Source organism: Plenodomus lingam (genome assembly GCF_022343315.1).
Source record: "Plenodomus lingam strain CAN1 chromosome Unknown contig_17, whole genome shotgun sequence".
In the NCBI taxonomy this organism is placed as follows: Eukaryota; Fungi; Ascomycota; class Dothideomycetes; order Pleosporales; family Leptosphaeriaceae; genus Plenodomus; species Plenodomus lingam.
Window position 1 is genome coordinate 421,216 of NW_027093934.1, and position 19,742 is coordinate 440,957.

Genomic DNA, 19,742 nt, shown 5'->3' on the forward strand with positions numbered 1-19,742 from the left:
GACTGATGTTGCTGGATGGATAGATCTGGCCACAAAGTTACAAAACCACAACACAAGGATAGAGGATAGAAGCGAGCTTTCAATAGGGAGGAGTGGGTGGATGGTTGGTGAATGTATGTAGCTGGTTGGAGTGGATGTGTTGTGGTGTTGTGTTGTGATGATGTGATGATGTGCCTGTGGCTTTGCGGTTTGAATGGATGTGTCTATGTGTGTGTGTGTGTGTGTGTGTGTGTGTGTCTATCCACATGCACTCTCACAAAAGCACACGCGACACCCTTCCTTCCTCCCCCACCATCATCTGCATCCGCATCTACAGACTAGACCGGACAGATATGAGGATGAAAACGAAGATGAAGATGATAGAAAAAGACAAAAGATCAGAATAAAAAACAATTAGAAAAAGAAATAACGCAGCATTCATCATACAGCTGTCTACTTGCCCATCTCCGAGCCCAACTAGCCATTCCCTTGATCCAACCATTTCTAGAAAAAGAGAAAGCAAGACAGGGAAAAGCGAGATAATAAACACAAACACAACAATACTTCATCTATTCTAGCAACGCACACTCTAACTAAAACTAACCCCGAAAAAACCACTTTATAGGTAACATCTGCCATGGCCATCCATCTAAACTCTACAGCACCTCCCAGCTCCTATTTCACCCCCATACACATACGCCTCCCAATCTTATCAACCACAGACATGCTCAACGCTAGCGACCACAAAAAACCACAAGGAATCCTGCTCAAACAAACTCCCAGCTCAAGACGGATCGGGTTGAACAAGCATCAGTCTCCTCCAAAACCCACAAATTCTAACAAAATTCCCACTGACAAGTCATGTCCATGCATCCTAGTCGTACCACGTATCTGTCATATCTGTCGGTTGAAAACAAAAAAGGAAACGTTGCCGAATTGAAAAGGAAAAAGTAGAACTTTCTGGAATGCCTTGATTTCTCCATGGGCCGAATGCTGGAAAGGTGTGTTGGTTCGGGGTGAAATAATGTCGACTGTGCAAGGTAGCCATTAGAACGTGGAATCGCAGAGTATCATTTGACAATACCTACCGTCGAGAGATCGATCATGCCAGGCCCAGGTCTGCAATGGCCTTAGCATAGGTATCCCAGTCAGTCAGAGCTCCAAGGGCACGACGCTCGTGTGCGTTGAGAAGGGTGAGGCCGTAGATGTAGCTTGCGTTGACCCAGCCAAAGCTGTCGATACAGTTAGTAAACTTGATCAATGTATTTCAAACTGACAACGTCAATGTCAACGTACCCTTCCCGAGGAACACCCTTGAAATCACTTCCTTGGTTTCCATACTCTGCTTCCACCTTGTGCGGATCAATCTTCCTCGTCACATCGTACTTTTCAACGACAACACCATTGAAGTCGACAAACGCTTTTGTGACCATGAACAGCCACCGATAAGCCAATCGCTGGGCCTCCACATCGTACCCATAGCGCTGCATACCGACCCACGCAAGGATCTGTTGCGGAGCCCAACCGAATGGATAATCCCACTGGCGGTTAGGCCGATCCAAGCCAACCTTGCCACGTGACTTTTCTGTACCCGACACAAGGCCACCAAACACTTCCAGTTTGGGCAAAGCCTTCTCCATAAGAATGCTAGCCTGTCGTGGTGTTGCGAGACCAGACCACATGGGCCAAAAGGTCGTGGCGCTCTCGTAGCCGGTGCGCTGCTGCTTGACGGTGTTATAGTCGAAGTACATGCCGGCCTCCTCATCCCAAAGGTACTTGTCAACTTGAGCACGGCGTCTTCTAGCGCGGCGCTCCCAGGCGGCAGACTTCTCCACTTGGCCCGGCTTCATGTCGCCTGTGCAGAACTCGGCAGGAATTTCAAGAGCATCATTGAAAAAGTTCCGAATACATCGTCCAATGTCGACTTCATACTTGTAAAGCAGTGCGTTGACGTCCACCACAGCAAGATCTGCAGCGACCTTTTCCAGACGATACGAGGTGTCGTGACCAGACTCGCGTACAGCCCGATCGTGGAGGAAGTAATTGTCGAGCTCAGGCTCGTGCACTCGTTGATAGTTGTATGCGTCGACAAACTCTTCGAATGTCATGCCATGCTTCTTAGCATAGGGATCGAGAACATGCTTGAAGTGAGTTGCTTCGGTCTCGGGTGGTACGCCCATACCACCAGGTCGGTACCTGGACAAGCCGGTGACAGGATCCAAGCGGGGAGCCGACATCCACACCGAGTGGTATTCCTTAATGGCTGCCAAGATGGCTTCGCGAAGGAAGTCCAGAGCGCCCGGTTCGTGCTTGATGCGGTCATAGCAACGAAGCGCCATGTCGGTCAAGAAAGGCGGTTGCGAGCGGCAGAGATAGTAGGTTCGGTTTGCGTTGAGGATCTTGTTGTAGTGTTTGATGCAGAAACAAAAGTGAATGACCATGGACTTGACCAAGTCGACCCGGTTGTTGACGAGCAGACCGAGCGATTCCATGTAGCTGTCCCAGCCATAAAGTTCGTTGAACCGACCGCCAGGAACGACAAAGGGTAGCCCCCTCAAATCCTTCTTCTTGGTCTCGGGATCAATCCACTCTTCCATGGCGATGGCGAGAAGACCAGGGGCCTTGTTCAAGTCGCGTACGTACTCTTCATTGTCGCAATCCTTTTGCAGCCAAACCACATCTAGTCGCATCTCAGGATGCTCTCTGGCGATGCGACTGTAATATTCATGCTGCTCTGGCGCGCCCTGGGGGATGTATATGCGCGGGCGTGGGTCATCCGTCCAGTCCTTGGGGTCGACGCCGACTTTGGCGATATTGGAGCCATCGATGCGTCGTGTAAGGCCATCCCAGAAAGAATGTTCAATGAGGCGGGCAAGGCGGTTTACAGGATTTTCATTTAGGCGTGCTTCGTCCAGCACAATCGTCTTGCGGCCGTAGTCCTGGGCGAGGGTGAGCTCCTGGAGCAGGTTGGACAGCATATAAGTGCCGCGAACGTCGAATTTGTTGTGGGCATTCGAGGCCAGGGTGCCCAGAGATATGACCTATTTTGGGTCAGCCAAGCTTCTTTCCTCTTCTATTTTGTGGATGGGCCGCATCGTACCTTTGGACCCTTGTCGTCGATGGTGATTTGGCAATTCGAGTCCGAATCCTCGCGGGCGAGAAGCGTCTTCAGGGTAGGCTCGACTTGGACGAGAAAGCGACGTGGCTGCGCAGGAACCTCATCTGTCGTCTGTTAGCCTAACGTAGGCCATGTAAAAAAAACCAGCAAGGTGGCTGTCAAATCACGTACCGTGACTGATGCGACGACCCTGGGGAAATCCATCTGTGATTGGGGCATTGCGGCCAGAATGTTCCAAGTTCTGTGAGATGTCAATGCCAATTTGTCAAGTAAAAGGCCATGATAGTTACCGCTGAGTAGGTCCTCGCCCTAATGTGCTTGCGCGAGTGGCTTTCGCCGTAGTAGACGTGGGGGGCAGCGTAAGGGTCGAGGGCAGTCGAGGTTCGGCGAGGCTTCGAGTATTGCGAGCTCATGCTATGGGGGGGGGACGACCGGGCCGAGACAGCAAGCTGTGCAGTGCTGTGCGGTGCTTTACGGTGCTGTACGGTGCTCTGTGAGGGGCTGGGCGGGTGGTGAAGATATTTGGAATTGGCTGCTATCAGACAAGTAGCGTAGGTACTAGGCACGGGTACTCTCTCTCTGTACTGTGACCGGAGTTAGCACAGGGCCCGCTATGGCGAAGGCGGGTCGGCGGTGGCGTGCGCGGGGGAACACACACACAAAAGGGAAGAGGTAGGTAAATAGGTAGTGCTGTGTTTAGCGGGAGGAGGTGCAAGATCAAGCGTGACGAGAATAAAAAGACTGTCAAAGGTGTGCTGTAGAGTGGTAGAGTGGCTAGACGTAAGAGGGCTAAGGGAATGGTGGGTGTAGTGGTGTAGTAGTAGTAGTAGTAGTAGTCGTAGTGTAGGTAGGTACAAACAGTTCGAGGTTGGAGGAACAAGGGGACGAAATGCTTCAAGTCCGGCCAGGCAGCGTCACAAGTGGATCTCTTTCCCCCTTGCCCTTCCTTGCTAGGTCGGCCGATGGTGATGATGGAGGGAGGGAGGGATTGGATGGGTCCTGCTGCGCGGGAACTCAGCATGGCAAAAGCAGGCGGTGGCCAGGTTTCCCAGCTGTCCGTTGTGTTTTGCTTGCTTTCCATGGGCGAAAGAGGCGGTGAGGATGTCGCAGCTGCTTGCATGAGGGGGACATTCCTTACCCAAGAAGTCGCAGTGCGGAGGGCGGAAAGGCGCAAAGCTCTCTCTCTCTCTCTCTCTCTCTCTCTCTCTGTCTCTCTCTCTGTCTCTCTCTCTCTTTCTTTCTTTCTCTCTCCTCTCTCTCTCTCTCTCGTCTCGTGCGACTTCTCTCTTTCTCTTTCTACTTCGAGCGTGCCTGCCTTGATGACCACATCGCGACTTCTCTTTTCCCCCGCCCCTCCTTCCCCCCCCCCCCCCCGCCAGCTCTTGCCGTACCGACCCACCCGACGACGTCACTAGCTCCAGTTTCCTCACAACAACATCACCACCACCACTCGACCTACAAACCATCTAATTGCCATTTCACTCTTCAACCCTTCTTTGTCTTCTATGTTCCCTGTTCAAGTTTTCTTTTTTTTTTCTTTTTTTTTTCAAAAATTTCACATGATCTCGGTTCTGGCCCCGCTCGAGTATCCATGGCCATCCTGCGTGCTGTGACTGGCGCGGTTGGGTCAGGTCAGGCGCACCTTCCGTCAGCTTGCATGCGGGTTGTCTACGTAGGGTAGGGTAGGGTAGGGTACAATTTCCCTCCCCCCTTTCCCCTCCCCCCACTTACGACTCCACCATCGCGACCTGGATAGACTTTTTCACGTGGAGCTCGCACTGCTTCCAAGACGCTTGCTTGCTAGACTCTGAACAATTCATCTCGTCGCGCTTTCCTAGTTTCTCCAACAAAACGCCAGACCACACGGGCATGCTCGGGCGAGTCTGTGCAGTGCCGTCAACTGAGCTCAGCATGCGTCACAGCTTCCATGTACACCGGCTCTCCAACATGACAGGCCGAGATAGACAGAAGAAGATTTCGATTGAATCCGAAGAATATGGAGGCTATCCGAAGAATATCAGTCCACCGAAGTGGCTGGCTGAAAACAGTAACACTAACCCTACAGGCCGTGGTCATGACAAAACAAAAGGGCCTGCCGAGAGCAGACATGCAAAATCCCACACCTATGTTTGCCAGCCTAGAGGAGCCGCCCGAAACGCCTTCGCCAATAAATGCGCCAGCAATACATGAAAAAAAAAAAGGACGACAATGAATCCATCAATCTCTCTTCAAACTCCTCGACGACTGCATCAGTCTCAGTCCTCTTTTTCCAAAGTCTCGCAAGCTTCGTCTCCTTCCTGATTGAATTTCTTGCACCTCAAAGATACTCTGCGCCTCAGATACTGATCTTCGATGGTCAAAGTCATTGCTGGATGCGTTTGAGTTGGTCCGGCTGCTTCTTGATTCGCTCGTAGGTGTTGTGGCCCATGGTAGTGGTTGTTGCATTGCGAGGAAGCCTGAGGCGAAGCATCCACCATAGATCTCCAATGCCTGCAAGGACGCTTTTCTCCTCCTTTCAACCTTTTGCTCGTCCTCTTCGTCATCGTCATCCTCCTCCTGCGCCTGTTCGAGCTGGTTGGTTTGCTTTGTCGGGCTTTGCTGCCCATGATGTATGCTTTGCTGCTGATCGCTGTTAGTCTCTAGGCTTTCAATCAACAGCATGGCATCACATACCTCTGTAGGACGGCGGCTGTTCGAGCGCAAGTTCTCCTCAGTCAGGGCGCTGAGTGTAGACCTCATGTTCTGTGTGCGGACATCAAGAGCGCGACTCATCTTGCTGGCCGTCTTTGATTTTTGGTGCTTGTGCTTGTCTTGGTAATTATCGACCCAGAAGGAGAGTAGAGCTATCCAAAGCTTGATAGTGGATGATCAGTGATGGCAGTAGAAGGAATTGACTTGGATGGGATATCGAGCAGCATATGGATGAGGTATCGCAGCCCTTTATGTACAATTCACATGGTCACCACTTCAGCGTCCCCCGCGACCAGCTCCTCACGCCCATCATACCCCCCCAACCTTGACGCCACGACTCCACAATTCACAGAACCATTCGCGATCGCATCCAGCAACTTGGTAGATGCTTGCTCGTCTACCATTACCTCCATCGGTACTTGCAGAAATTGGGCCGGATCAGCGCTCACACCTGTTTAGCTCCCGCAGAGCAGGGGCCCCGGCGGATTTAGCGTGCGCCACGGCGATGAGGCTGGCGATTCGACTCGCGCAAGCCGACACGTCCTGAAGGACTCGTAGATAGGGGGACCGGCCAATCACAGTTGCCAGCCACCGTTGCACCCAGTCACCCGACCGAGCTGTGAACCCTCGTTCAGGCCTCTCTTTTCGAAACAGGTTCATGGTCGGCGAAGTAGGAGTATGGGCCATGGCTTCCCTGGCCCTCCTCCAGGTACAGGGGCGCCTCAGCCGCAGAGAGGTCGTTGTTCATGGCCATACTGCAATGCCCTTGCCTCTCTGCAAATGAAGCGGATGGCTCACATGTCCAGGTTTCAGAATGTCCAGCTATGCGGCTTCATTGTCTGACATCGGACCATTAGAGCAGGACCACGGTACGGAGGGATGGCCCGCATACACCTGCACCCACTATACGTATGCACTAGATAAGTTCAATCCAAACTTCAAAAATGACTCAAAAGTTTGGAGACTGGCTCTTTGATCTACTAGTAGGCCAGCTTACCGCAAAACATGCATCAGGATGGATTCTCCTTCCCTGATCCTCAATGGGACCTTGATCTTCTGCAACATACGTTACTATACACTCTTACCCTAGCTGATTCACTTCCAAACTAAGCCTACCCTATGCTTTGTTCAAGATGGTTATGATCAGTGGGGCAGGTAGGCAGCGGTACCTGTAAGTTGTAAGTAGGCCGAATCCAGCCAGCAAGTCCCCCCAGAGGACATGTAGCGTCTTGCGATGATGTGTTTGACCTGCTTTCAGAGATGTACCCCGAGCTGTTGCAGAGATCAGCAATCCGGCAATGAGGACCAGACGCCCAAGTACCGAGAAGACCAGAGTGACAGCAGTCGCAAAAAGCACAGTGCATAGCGCAGACGCCGAACGGTGAAGCGTGTCATGCATGGGTTGTTGTCCTGTAGGAGATTTGCAATGTACATCCGTGCCCCGACCGTGGGAGACATGCATGTAGGTAGCTGGGTAGGTAGTTTTAGCTTGGATCTGAGTGAGAATCAGGCATACAATTCTTCCGTGCCGTGTGGGACTGCTCCACACTGTGTTGTACATGCCTGGCGATCACAGCGATGATGGGTGATGGACACAGATCACTCACGGCCAGAGTTATTTCTTTGCTCCCCATATCTTTAGCTATCAGCCGCCCCGCCTTTTGCAGCATTGAGTTTGCTTGGAGCAACGATTTCCAGCGAAGCTATCCGCGCGTCAATAAACACGTTGACGTTGCGTACCAGAGCATGACAAGCGCCACTGCGGTTGGGAGCACGGCGATCGAGCTAGGAGGCCAGCGGGAACCCTCTGTTCACGCACTAAGAAACTCTAATTCGGGCGCGCCGAGTCTCATTATTGTAGGAAAGCTTAGCATGATGGCCAGGTTGTATGTACCGGTACGTACCTACATAGGTACAACCGATAGTGGCTGCACACGAGGGGGAGGGGCTGAGCCATTGGGCAGGATCCCTAAGGCGGCCCGTGGTGGCCGGTAATCTTTCACACATGTTCCGTATTCATTACGGATCTAGAGGAATCCGGTCGAGCTGGTGACGAACTGTTGAATGGGAACGAGACGACGTTCGCAGGTACCTAGGTACATAGCCCCATAGCCATATGGCGTAACATGGTGGTGATGGCTCTCAAAGAGTCTGTGCATGGATACCTCGATGGTACGGAGTAGGCAGCGGCCGAGTCGCTAGTGCCAAAAGGCGGATATACTCGGTCATACACAGCCAGCACAGCTAAACGAGTCTGACCTGATCAAAAACTCCCACACTTTGACTTTGCCTACAAACTTCATCGGCGAAACCAGAATCTGTAGAACCACGCGCAGAAAACCCAACTTCGACCTCGAAAGTCACGTATCCATCCCAATTTGCCAAGTCGAGCCTCCAAGACTTGCTCCCCCCTCCCCACAAGGCAACTACGGCGACCTTTTTTTTTCTTTCCCTTCCTCCCAAAAGCCACCACCACCCAACATTCCCAGGTAACTCGCAGTCCCGCGCCCGTGTCCAATATCTCGGGCTTGTTACACAGCGGCGCGATCATGGATCTTCGCCCCTTCTTTCCTTCTTTCTGAAGAAAGCAGGATCGTAGGTTCATGTACGATCGTGCACGCCCATGCGACCTCATCGTTCCAGATACACGACCCTTGCGAGGATCCTGGGCTCAGGCTCGCCATCCCCCAGTTGGCTGTCATGCTTCCATATGACGTCGCTAACCCTTGGCCAACAAACGAGTGAAGAGATTGAAAGGATTCGGGGGCCCTGCCCATTGGCAAGCCTTGTTCTTTGTTGTCCAGGGGAGAGAAGGGGCCACACCCATGGCCTTTTTTCAAAATTTCCGTCCTGTTGTTTGCCATCTTTCTTTTTCGCTTTCTCATTCGGATTCGAGGGTCCAGCTTTCACGTGTCGGTACCCCTGAGACCCCTAACCCACACTTTTTCCATGGACTCGGGGAACCGGTACACACGATTGACAATTGTCCTCGCTCGTCTTTGGAAGCGGTACAATTGCTCTACTCGGCGCATCAACGTTGCGCAGAAATTGTGTCTGGATAGAAGAAGAAAACTCTTATTATTGCCATCTCAAGCTCTAAGGCGCAACTATACGAACTATCCTTGTAGTCTATCTCACCATCTTCTTCTTTTTTCCACTTCTCACCTTCCACATCTCCTCTTTTCTTGCGCGATAGTCTTTCATTTTCTCTACTACCAACAATCAAGAAAATATAATAAAACCTAGTCCTTATCTCTTCAAGAGTTTTCCCCCCAAAAACGTCTGTTGCAACACACCTACACACTCATACTCTAACGTTTCCACCTGCATCTGCTTGCAAAGAAAACAAAAAAGTAGGGCAATTTACGCGAGTTCTGCATTTTCTCGCAACGGTTGATTAACATTTCCTCTTACCTAAACCCCCCCATGGCCTTCTGCATGTCAGATCGCTCCACGAGTCAAGCACCACCCTCCACCCATGCAGTCGATCCCCCCTTCCCTTCTCCCACTCTCCCTCAGCACGCAAATCCGCCCTCGAGCCTCGAGCAGGAACCAACTCGTATCTTACTACCCACGCCCATACATGCAGATAATATATCAGCGGTCCAGACCGCCCGAACCCTTACCTCGCCGTCCTGCCCCCAGGAAAAACCCCTGCGCTGATGCCATGTAGCACTAAGCTCTGACCGGCTTTTCAATATATCAGCGCTGTACCCCCCTTCTTCGCGCCCTCTGAATTTCGTGACGACGTCATACTCATACCTATTCATCGAACCCAACACACTCCCACCCTACCCTACAGTACACTCTACTACTACACATCGCGAGGATCACCGCTGCGCCCTCACCCCCACACCCCTCTCTCTCTCTTTCTTCCACCTCTTTTTCTTGCAGATGTCACTCCAAACAACGTTTTGCATGTCCCCACTTTGATATTTTATTTTACGCTCCGTACTGCGCTGCCTTGATTTGGAGAAGGTGTGGGGTTTGGTGGGGGGGCTTCGGGTTAGTTTCCTTGGGGGGGTGGGTGAGTGGACTGGGGGGTGGTAGGTTGTGTGGGGGGTGACGATGCGGTTTTTTGGTGATGTTGGTGACATTGTGGGATGTGAGCGGGGGAGGGAGGGGAGGGGTTTAGATGCGCATGTGTTTGGGGAATGGATGGGTGGGGTTCCCTTGGATATATGGGGGGTGGTGATGTTTGTTGGTGGTTGTAAATAGTACGATTATCACGATTGTTTTCTTTTTCAGTATGAATTCCTCTTCTTTACAAACAGTGGTATGCAGTGTACATATTGAGAATGGTTGGAAGGGGTTTGTGGTTTGCTGTAGGGGAAATGGTAGGTAGGTTTAGAAGGGTAGAAGGGGGGGTGGTGATGTGGCTTAAGCATTTGGTGGGTTGATTGCGATGTGTAAACTGGAAGTTTGGGGACGTTCTTGTGTGCTGATGTTGGTTGGTATCGTCGGGAAGAGGTGGCTGGTGTGGACTTTTTGGGTTTATAGGGTGGTGCTGGATTTATCTTTTGGTATTTTCAAAGGAAAATAAGACATTCGATATGATGTGCCGGTACATCATTTGGTCACTCTTTGTTAACAGCTGGCTTCCTAGCATCTCGAATCAAGTGGCCGACTTTTCAGGGACTATCGAACTAGGTATACACATTCTTGTAATCCCGCTCTCAATCTTAGTCAACACTGCCAATCTTTCGGTGTCTGATGGGGTGACAGCAGATGACCCATCGCTACCTTTAAAGACACTGTTCAGGCGTAACTAAAGCAACAGCACCCGCGTCCCTCGTGCACTTCTTTGACCCGGGATATGCCGATATTTTCTTCGAATTTTCGCAAGTTCATGCGGTCGTTCCCGGATATAGGACGACATCAACATCTGTTCGCACGGTATTGAGTCCGTTGGTGTTGGATTCCGTGGTGTGACTTTGACGCCATTCGGATAAATGCAAATGTCACACCACGCATCACCACACTCACTCAACTTCAGGGTACGAGTAACACCACGTTGACTCCACCTAAGAGCACATGGAAAATCTTCGCAGGCACACTATGATGAATGAAAAGTCGGACTGTGTATATAAGCGCAATCCAAATATACTTCACACTCTTACCCTCATCAACAACGAACATTACAGTGAAGAATAAGCACCAACCAATCCCATTCACGATCACAACTGAACCTGCACAACAACGCATACACATACCAGTTCCTCCAACGAAACAAAAAACCGCGCACATAACCCAGCACGCGAACCACCAAAAAAAGATCACCCACGAAAAATGGAGCCCACACCCACCGAACCAAACACAATATCCACCTCCTACCGCTTCCACATGCCACATCCCCATCTCCCCAAGCACACGCACATGCAAATCCACCTCCCCCATCTACCACATCTACATCCCAAGCCTTCGTCCACGGCACGCGGCAAAATGCCTGAGACGCAAAACCCCGCGCAACTAGGTGGGGGACAAGGCGAGGAGGTGGGGAAACCGCAGTCTCAGTTCCGGAGGAATTTGCATTGCTGGATGAGGGATGTTGCGGAGGTTTATGGGAGGGTTTGAGGGGGGTGGATGGTGGATGGGAAGGATGAGAGGATGAGAGGAGTGAGAGAAAGGGAGATTGGTTGGTTGAATGAGTGGATGTGAGGAATGAAGGAGTAATAGAGTGGTATGTGGAAGACACTCGGTTTCTGAGATGGATCGGGGAGAAGGGTATGGGTTGTTTGGTTTGAGTCATCAATGGTGATATGGTAAAGGCTGGATCGAAGCGGGGCATCGTGATTCGCGCAAAGTAAGGGCAAGAGCGACTGGGAATACGCCAACCCAAATTTATGAATGAATGTATTAATCTATCGAACATTGCACTAAATGCCAAATAATGACGGCATCTTAACATTCCACAAGTCACATGACCATGTCCAATGCAACCGCATCAATTGCAATCTTCCACAACACCATATCCAGCCCCTCATTCCCTCCTCACTGACGAGATTACTGCATCCGCCAACTTGTCAAGCCGCTGACCCAGCACACCCTGCTTCCTCCAGCACACCAAATTCTCATCCAACAACTCGAGATTTCTCGCCTTCAGCGCCGTCCATTCCGTCACAAGGCTTCCGTACTTCTCTTCCAACTCTATGAACATGGCCTCCCATCGCTTACAACTCTTCCTACATGTTTTATCATCATCATCCTCATCTTCAGCGTCAGAAGATTCCTGGACATCGCCACTCTCATTGTGGGGGTTGATGGCGTCAACATGCTTGTTCCCCTTCTCAGCCTGGCTGGGGGATTCGACATCAGCGGAATCGTGTTGCTCTTGGACGTATGAGCAGTCTGCAAGAAGACTGATGTATCTCGCGTGCCAGTGATCGCGATCGTATGCGAAACTTTCCTTGTCGGCAAGGGCTTGTTCGAGCCTGTACTCTAGATCGTAGGGATTCCTTTGCGTCTTCAACTCGTCGTAGTCTGCAACAAGGTCATTGTATTTCTCCTCCCACTCTTGGCATTTCTGTACGCATGTTTCGCTGATGGGTGTGCAATCTTGGGTCTGCTCTCTGAGAGAGTCTTTGGATATGATCTGCTGTCTAAGCAGGGAATTTTCCTCTTCCAGGGCCTTGTATTTCTCTATGCATAGGCCGAGTTCTTCTTCTGGGTCTTCCCCGGTCTTGACCTCGGATCTCGCATCGATTTCTGCTTTGATTGGTTTTGCATACTCCATTTTAAGATTGTTGTACATCTCTCGCCAATCTGCGTCAAGACCTGCATATCTTGCTTCCCAGTCCGAACACGCGTTTTCCCATTCGCAGTTTTGATTCATGGTGCTATCGAGATCATCCTCAAGGTTGCTAATCATACTCTTCAATTCCTCGATTGTTTGTTCCTGGTCCATCATGGCGTTTCGCAATTTTTGGCACTCTGGGCTATTTTCCTTGGGCTTGCCCTCCCATTGCTTGGACTGACTGGAATCATCATCCGATTCTAGTCGGGCGTCGGCGCCATCTGTTGTATCCAGTTGAGACTGATCTGACTTAATGGTATCACCAAGAGTCTTTGGGTTGTATGTTTCGCTATTGTGGGACGAGGCGTGATTTGGCGACCCCGGAGAGTCGTAGAGGTCATGATTGTCACCTGGAGGCGTACTACGTCGGCTCATTTCGTCCATCTGCTTTAGTTGATTCTCGAGGTCCGCATTACGCTTCATTACGATAGCCAACTGCTCTATCTCTGGTGCATCACGTGCTTCGTGATAACCCTCCAACTCGACCCTCATCCTGTCATTCTCAGCGAGAACTTCTTCTAATATGTTTTGTTGAGTTTGAATATCATCCTCGAGGTGTTTGTTACGATTCTCCAGATCGTTGTTATCTTCCTGGAGGTGATCTCTCTCTTCCTCCAGCTCTTGGTTCCTGCTTTGTGAGTTTTGGGGCACACTTTTGAGCTGTTGAGTCTCGTCCTCTAGCTTTCTGACTTTGTGCGCAAGATCCTCATTCATTTCCTCAGGTCGTCTTTTGACATGATCCATCTCACCATGGTCGCGATCCGTTCGGATCTGGACGTCTAAGTCTTCGACTACGGAGTCCGGGAGGGGGCTAGACTCCTTGCTTGAAGGGTTCACCAAGGCTTGGTATGCTTCGAAGAGATCATTGTATCTGCTTTCAAGGATCGCCCGCGTCCATTCGTCGCTTTGCTTTTCGTGTTTTGATGCCATCACCGTAAATCTTGAGGTATGCTATGATGGGTATTGGAGTGGAGCGATCGCAACAATTATATTCGGGCATTGGGCTGACCAGGTCAAAAGTTTGCCTGTCTTGTGCAATCACAGCTGTCTTTTCTTGTCCGGGATTATGATTGCCTGATTGTGGAATGCCATTGTACTCTCAAGAGCCATCTAGGATTCATTATTTGGCTTGCCAGACTCGTGAGTACACTGACTAAGCACGGGGCGCGAAGTTGTGCACTACTATGATTGATGTTGAAAAAGACAGTAGATTTTGGCTGGGAGTCATACATGCGATGATCGTGATTTTTCACGCGTGATGCTGAAACCAATGGAGGGCCTACTACAAGGATCAGGCAAACCAATACGTTTTACATGAATTTGATACCAGCTCGCCTTACGATGAGATCAGTAAGCACGGGAAACAAAGAGCATCTGGCTTGCGTAAGTATGTAGAAGAAATCGAGCACTTTGGCTTGAGCTTTATCACAAACAACTGTGACCCAATGCACAAACTCTAATGCCACCAAGTTTCATTGCATAGTGCTAGTCGTGGGCACTCATCGCGGACAATCGAACGTAGAAAAGACAAGGCATGGTTACGAAGACCACTATGCTCACTGGATACATGACCGGCTAGAGTTCCAAATGTAGTGCGAGTATCATAACGCAGGGTATCAGCATCATACGCCGTTCTCCAAAGCGGCGTGTGCATGTGCGTGTGTCGCACAATCAATTGACGTGACGACGTGAATCCATACCCGCACCTAGAGAGAATATGTCACCAAGACCTAAGTGCCGGAAACGGTGGCTGTTCTCGGCTGCCGTGAAGGTATGCCCGGGAAACGTCTCTCCATGTCGAAGTAGACTGTCGACGCTACGATGCAGAAGAAAGGGGTGAGTTGAAGTCGTCAGTGTGCCATTAGGAGTGCATACGCCAATAGGAGTGCATACGCCAAGGCAGAATATCCAGGGGTGAAATGCGATATATGCAAGGTGTAATATATGATGGCTCTTTGGCTACTGTTGCTGTGCTCTGCAGGGGTAATGAAGATGCGTCGGGGGTTACAGCCTTTCGTTTTGCTTCATCCGGCCTGTGGGGAGGTGATTGCTACTATTCAAGACCGGTAGCTCAATTTGTCTCTGTTGGCAAAGCTGATTAGTTTCTGCAATCTCAACGCACCTTGATGCATCGTGAGGATCAGCTAGAGCTCTCACGTCATCGGATGCTTATTGAGCGTGAAGGAGTGCCGTAGTTGTTGTAGTCGAATCATTAGAGACGTCCCGTGTAGCCGTATCTGCACCTCTGTCATACTAGTTGCCTTCTTTATCCGGACGAAACTCAAAAGATACAGTGTATTCGAACAGGACACCTCCTCTTGAGTGTAGGCAGATGTCAACATCACAGAGCAGGGGTGCGGCCATGCTGGTAGATGATTGGATATCTAAGCGAAGTCATACCATTGGACATGTTCGCTCTTGCAACCTTCGACTCCGCCACCATGCTCGGAGGATCCGGCACCAATGGTTCCTCCCTCGTGCATCTGTCATTGAGGCGGAGCATAATCCAATATTATGGCCTCAGTCACCTTGCTTACCCCAACCTCCTTTCCTGATGTGTCTTACACAACACTTTACCCTCCGTAGTGACTAGAACATCTTTCATAACTACACCACAGTGTAACATCATGATCTTCGGTGGCCTCGAACTAGTCGCGGGTGGCTATCTCATCCACCGTCACTACAAGAGGAAGAACGAGAAAGAGAAACTCGAACAAGATGTACAACAATGGAGGAATAATACATTTCCTGGTGCAAACAACGCAAAGCGGGATGAAAGGCATTCACATCCACATCCACAACGCCAACAGCAGTCTTTAGTACCACAACAAACCTCTACACGTCAAGGCTTGACAACACAGCCGCAACAGAAGCCGCAATGGCAGTGTCAACAGCCTGCTCCAACCCGACATCAACACGAGCCTCGTCCCCAGTCTTCTCCTCAAACACAATCGTTCAGGATCCCTCGGCGGCCCGTGCCGGAGCGCAAACCCCAGATCATAATACAGCCTTGTCTCCAACGGACCGACTCTTTCGCAACAATATCGCGAATGCCTATTGCAAATGGCTCGCGACCCCGGGATCTTCCCGAAGAACATCCACCACCTTTCCCTCCTCGACGAACAGTCTCGGGTCTACAACTTGCACCCCAGCACAGTTTGTATGGCAATCCAAGCTTCTCCATGTCGTCGCCGGCGTTTGGTGCTACACCCACGTCTCCGCCTTTGACGTATGAGCTGGCGACAAGCCCGGTGGACGGATACACAAATGGCGACCGTTGGGAGGCTTCCGGGGATGACAGCAGGACGTCGGACTATGCGCCGACCGTTTCGACGCAGTTGGGTGAGCAGGATCCGCCACCTCCTTATGCGCCTTGATTATCTTCTGGTGACGGTTTAATGGTTGATGGATAACGCCTTTTTGAGGAGCTGTGTTTCCCGGACTTCGTTTCGTTTTAGTTTCATTGCTCGTTGAGTCCATGTATTACACATAGTATTTATAATAAAATGACCTTTCTTTTTCTCAAACCGAATTTAAATGAGAACCTACACCCTCTGATAAGATGTTTACTGCTGCGTCACGATCTATATAAATGAAAACTGGGGTAGAAGAGCTGCTATGCAGATGAGCGAAGCCACGATACATGTGTTCATCGAATTTTGTGCTACAAACACTGGCCTGGCGCCTGAAACGAGCCTACAACGGGCTCCATCTCATTGTCTGGTTGTACAACACTATAGCTTCCTACGGCCAAGCCCGATAGCATAAGCCTACTCTGAAGTTTCCAAAGCATCGACGAACACCTCCTCATCACTAATCTCCTCAGAATCATCATGCTTTTCAACAGGCACGAAGTCCTCGTCATCCTGATCACCCTCATCAGACCCATCCACTGCCTCTTCTCCGGGAGCTGAAGTGTGACGTGCAACTTGATGTCGGATATCGGAGTCGGCACTGTCGGCGAATGAGCGGAAGAATGGGTGATTTTCTGTGAGTGGTTTGCCCGTGGTGACGAAGCCCATAGGAGTGTGTTCAAAGTCTTGACCCTTGCGTCGGAGAGCGAGCCACTCATGTACTGCAACACAGGTTAGTGAGCTAATATCTGTCATGGTTCAACCAAGTACTTACGGAATGTGAGAGGTTTTTTTGCGAAGGTTCCTCTGTCCTCACTGGCAGACAGATTCTTCTCTAAACCTAGATAACTGAGCAGCTCATGATACTCGCGCCACTCTAGATACAAGCGGCCAGAGAAGATACCCAGCTCAACTGTGAGCCAGAGTGGAGCCTCAAAGTCGGTGGGCAAAGGAGGTGTTGCGTGATAGTCAAGGCGATTGAAGTGTAGCATCCTTCGAGTGACCGGAGCAGCATAAGAGATAAGGTGCACATTCACGTCTGCGCCGCGTGCCTTCCTTCCCCTCAGGAGCGGGATGAGTTGGCTGGCTTCCTCAGGACTCACAATGAGAGCATTTTGGCTGACAGAGCTCCATAGGACCCACTGAGGCACCCGTAGATAATTGTCGGTGGGCGTGTAACTTTCGACCGTCCGAGTGAACTGCGCGGAAATCCAGAGCTTCGATTTCATCGCGACATTGACGGCGTGCTTAAGTCCTAACGCTGTCTGAGCGAGGACCGCAAATAATGGTTTGTAAGCATCACTGCCTGCTACCAGTCTGCCAAATACCGCAAAATGCTTAACATCTTCGTGCAGATCCTTGACCTTCAATGCCGTCAAGTGGATGGCCTGTTGGACCTCACGAACGTTTTCCACTTCAATCTCCACTTCACGCTCAGCTTCACGCTCCTGCTCAATTTCTACTTCTTCCAATGCTGAGGCGTGGACAGCTGTACCGCGATCTTGGAAGTGCTTCTTACGACGCTTTAACTCTACTGCAATACCTTGTAGCGAACCTGTCCATTGTTTTTCTGTGCGGCCGAGTCCACGGTTGCGCTTAGGTTCGTAGAGCTGTTTGAGCGAGAGTGATTCTTTAAGTCGAACAGCTTCCAGAAATGCCTGTCGCTCTTGAGAGTCTTCAAGATAGTGCGGATAGTCAACCCTTGCTTGTTCCTGAAACATGTACTGCGATGTCTGGGCAAAGAAAGATGGCTCCAACTGCTCAATCGCGTCGCAGGTTTGACTGAACACCCAGCGCAATACATCGGCCGATTGCGGTTGGTAAGCCTGGCTCTCTTGTAGACAATCCAAGATACCTTGGTGTACCTCGAGCGGGGAAAAGAACATAATCGATTGGGTCTGTCCTAGCAGTCGAAGGCGCATGCTAGCCTGTACCATCGCATCCTTAGTGAGGTTCTGACCTAGAGTCAACGCAGCCCTCGCGTTGACAGGTAGCTTCAAATCGGTCCCTCGGCAGTGTGCCTCGTCTAGGTACACTACACAAAGCTCTAGGTTATCGGCGAAGGGAGATGCTAATAGCGGAACGCGCTTGTTTCCGAGACGAGATAATGCCCAAGCACGATGCTCATCGTCGAAGTAGACAGCAGCCGCGGCTTCAATATCTATCGCAAGCCAAGCTTTGGCAAAGTCTTCGTTCGAATGTTCCAGAATCTGCGCACCCGCGTCAATCAGGACTCTAATCCTGCCTGGCTGACTAGAGAAACCATGCCCGTATCTAAATGAGTGGGCAAGTCGATATAAAAGATCAAGCTCTGTCCAGCGCTTCTCACTTGGAGAGTGAACCATGCGTACGTACGAAGAATTCCGGGGCGCCAGAAGGTAGAAGGGTACTTCTGCATTAGTATGAGCTAGCTGCGGAAGGTCGGCTTGTTTGATTAACGCTGGTAGTTGATGTCTAGAATCATTCGTGCCTGAAAACCCTGTGACCCGACAACGCCGATCTTGGATTGACAAAGAAGGAAACAGATTCCAGCCAGACGCTTGTAACTTTAGTTTGAATGTCTTCGCATACTTCGGAAATACAAAGTTGTTCAGGTAGAAGTCAACGAGGAACGCGTTCGAACGAACTGAAATATATAGATCTTCGAGTTGTCGCGTGTCTTCCGCGTTAATGGCAGTGAAATCTTCAAGCTCGTTAGGTATGTCCAAACCCTTGGGGAACCACTTCTCATATTCAACACTTGGCTCATCAATCTTCGTCAGATGTTCAAACGCTTGCTTGAATTGCGCCCGAGTGACACCTTGATAATAGAACGACAAGCATGTCAGCAGTATGGCGACATCAGGGTGGCCCCATTCGGCCGTGGGTGATGCCACACTCTTCGCAAGAAAAGGTACTGCGACTGGAGCTCGTGTGGGATGTAGACCATACTGAACGTTCCATCTCTTCTTCAGGGTAGCTAACAGTATGCGATGAACAAATATTCCTCTGAGAAGATTGACTGTTCTCATCTGATTGGGTTTGTCTTGTAGGAAAGAAGCAACCATAGAGATTGTTTCATTAGACACCATTGGACTTTTAATGTATGTCTTAACCCCTGCTGTAATCACAAGAGGGTACTCGGCACAGGGGAGGATAGATGGCGTTTGACCTCTGCAAATGATCGTTACCAACAGCTCCAAAAGATAGTCCTCGGCATCTTTGCGAAGGAAGTAAATCAAAGGGAACCCGTCGACACCGCGCTTCACGATCTCGATACTGCGGGGATAGCGGTTCTGGACAGCGAGAACGTGATCTTTGACGAGATGGAGCAAGATTTGTGCTACCTGCCATCGCATTGGATGGCCATCAACAGTACTCTGAGTTCCCGATGGGTAGATGAGCTGAGTCTTGATTGCCAGAGAGACATCGCATTCATCGAGAACATCCCTCGCGTGTTGATCGAGCCAATCCTGAATTTTGATCATAGCCGATGCTTGCTCTAATCGATTGTCACAGAGCTGCTGGAGTCCGCTGAGTTTGAAAGAGAGGATGTGCTCCGGCAAGGCAAGCATAACTCCGCAACGGTTCATCATCTGAGCTTGCATCTTCTCATAAAGTTGCATCAACTTCCGATCTGTAGGTGTCTTGCGGGAGAAGGGTATGTGCAGAATATCACGGTTCGCTAGGCCACCAAGCTTGGCTTGCAGAACTTGTGCAGACTGTAGTAAGAGGGCCCGAGGAACTACGATCCGCACGAGATCGGTTTGAGTGGCGAGCATGGCAGCAACCATAGCTGTAGAAGTCGGTTAGCCAGTACAACTTAGCT

General features: G+C 50.5%; 10 protein-coding genes across 10 annotated transcripts; 4 read left to right on the forward strand and 6 right to left on the reverse strand.

Annotated features, from left to right (window-relative positions):
- Positions 1 to 526: 526 nt before the first annotated feature.
- Positions 527 to 4,447, reverse strand: IAQ61_003156 (uncharacterized protein). Its single transcript, XM_003844760.2, has 7 exons — positions 3,756 to 4,447; positions 3,388 to 3,681; positions 3,269 to 3,338; positions 3,080 to 3,201; positions 1,276 to 3,020; positions 1,068 to 1,211; positions 527 to 1,010 (listed from the first exon to the last, which is right to left on the reverse strand). Exons 1-6 carry the CDS (start codon positions 4,215 to 4,217, stop codon positions 1,082 to 1,084), a joined length of 2,823 nt encoding a protein of 940 aa, XP_003844808.2. The 5' UTR covers positions 4,218 to 4,447; the 3' UTR covers positions 527 to 1,010; positions 1,068 to 1,081.
- A 597-nt stretch (positions 4,448 to 5,044) lies between these two features.
- IAQ61_003157 (uncharacterized protein) lies at positions 5,045 to 5,287 on the forward strand (the record flags this gene model as incomplete). Its single annotated transcript, XM_066095857.1, has 1 exon — positions 5,045 to 5,287. The coding sequence occupies one exon, from the start codon at positions 5,045 to 5,047 to the stop codon at positions 5,285 to 5,287; it is 243 nt and encodes an 80-aa protein (XP_065954102.1).
- Positions 5,288 to 5,314: 27 nt separating this feature from the next.
- IAQ61_003158 (uncharacterized protein) lies at positions 5,315 to 5,869 on the reverse strand (the record flags this gene model as incomplete). Its single annotated transcript, XM_003844762.2, has 2 exons — positions 5,315 to 5,719; positions 5,771 to 5,869. The coding sequence occupies 2 exons, from the start codon at positions 5,867 to 5,869 to the stop codon at positions 5,315 to 5,317; spliced, it is 504 nt and encodes a 167-aa protein (XP_003844810.2).
- Positions 5,870 to 6,226: 357 nt separating this feature from the next.
- Positions 6,227 to 6,475, reverse strand: IAQ61_003159 (uncharacterized protein; the record flags this gene model as incomplete). Its single annotated transcript, XM_066095858.1, has 1 exon — positions 6,227 to 6,475. The coding sequence occupies one exon, from the start codon at positions 6,473 to 6,475 to the stop codon at positions 6,227 to 6,229; it is 249 nt and encodes an 82-aa protein (XP_065954103.1).
- A 127-nt stretch (positions 6,476 to 6,602) lies between these two features.
- Positions 6,603 to 7,173, forward strand: IAQ61_003160 (uncharacterized protein; the record flags this gene model as incomplete). Its single annotated transcript, XM_066095859.1, has 3 exons — positions 6,603 to 6,657; positions 6,936 to 6,966; positions 7,047 to 7,173. 3 exons carry the CDS (start codon positions 6,603 to 6,605, stop codon positions 7,171 to 7,173), a joined length of 213 nt encoding a protein of 70 aa, XP_065954104.1.
- Positions 7,174 to 11,077: 3,904 nt separating this feature from the next.
- Positions 11,078 to 11,362, forward strand: IAQ61_003161 (uncharacterized protein; the record flags this gene model as incomplete). The annotated part of the gene is made up of 1 exon (XM_066095860.1): positions 11,078 to 11,362. The coding sequence occupies one exon, from the start codon at positions 11,078 to 11,080 to the stop codon at positions 11,360 to 11,362; it is 285 nt and encodes a 94-aa protein (XP_065954105.1).
- Positions 11,363 to 11,768: 406 nt separating this feature from the next.
- IAQ61_003162 (uncharacterized protein) lies at positions 11,769 to 13,511 on the reverse strand (the record flags this gene model as incomplete). The annotated part of the gene is made up of 1 exon (XM_003844766.2): positions 11,769 to 13,511. One exon carries the CDS (start codon positions 13,509 to 13,511, stop codon positions 11,769 to 11,771), a length of 1,743 nt encoding a protein of 580 aa, XP_003844814.2.
- A 1,697-nt stretch (positions 13,512 to 15,208) lies between these two features.
- IAQ61_003163 (uncharacterized protein) lies at positions 15,209 to 15,958 on the forward strand (the record flags this gene model as incomplete). The annotated part of the gene is made up of 1 exon (XM_003844767.1): positions 15,209 to 15,958. One exon carries the CDS (start codon positions 15,209 to 15,211, stop codon positions 15,956 to 15,958), a length of 750 nt encoding a protein of 249 aa, XP_003844815.1.
- A 393-nt stretch (positions 15,959 to 16,351) lies between these two features.
- On the reverse strand, positions 16,352 to 16,603 carry IAQ61_003164 (uncharacterized protein; the record flags this gene model as incomplete). Its single annotated transcript, XM_066095861.1, has 1 exon — positions 16,352 to 16,603. The coding sequence occupies one exon, from the start codon at positions 16,601 to 16,603 to the stop codon at positions 16,352 to 16,354; it is 252 nt and encodes an 83-aa protein (XP_065954106.1).
- Positions 16,604 to 16,686: 83 nt separating this feature from the next.
- On the reverse strand, positions 16,687 to 19,707 carry IAQ61_003165 (uncharacterized protein; the record flags this gene model as incomplete). The annotated part of the gene is made up of 1 exon (XM_066095862.1): positions 16,687 to 19,707. One exon carries the CDS (start codon positions 19,705 to 19,707, stop codon positions 16,687 to 16,689), a length of 3,021 nt encoding a protein of 1,006 aa, XP_065954107.1.
- Between the last annotated feature and the right edge of the window lie 35 nt (positions 19,708 to 19,742).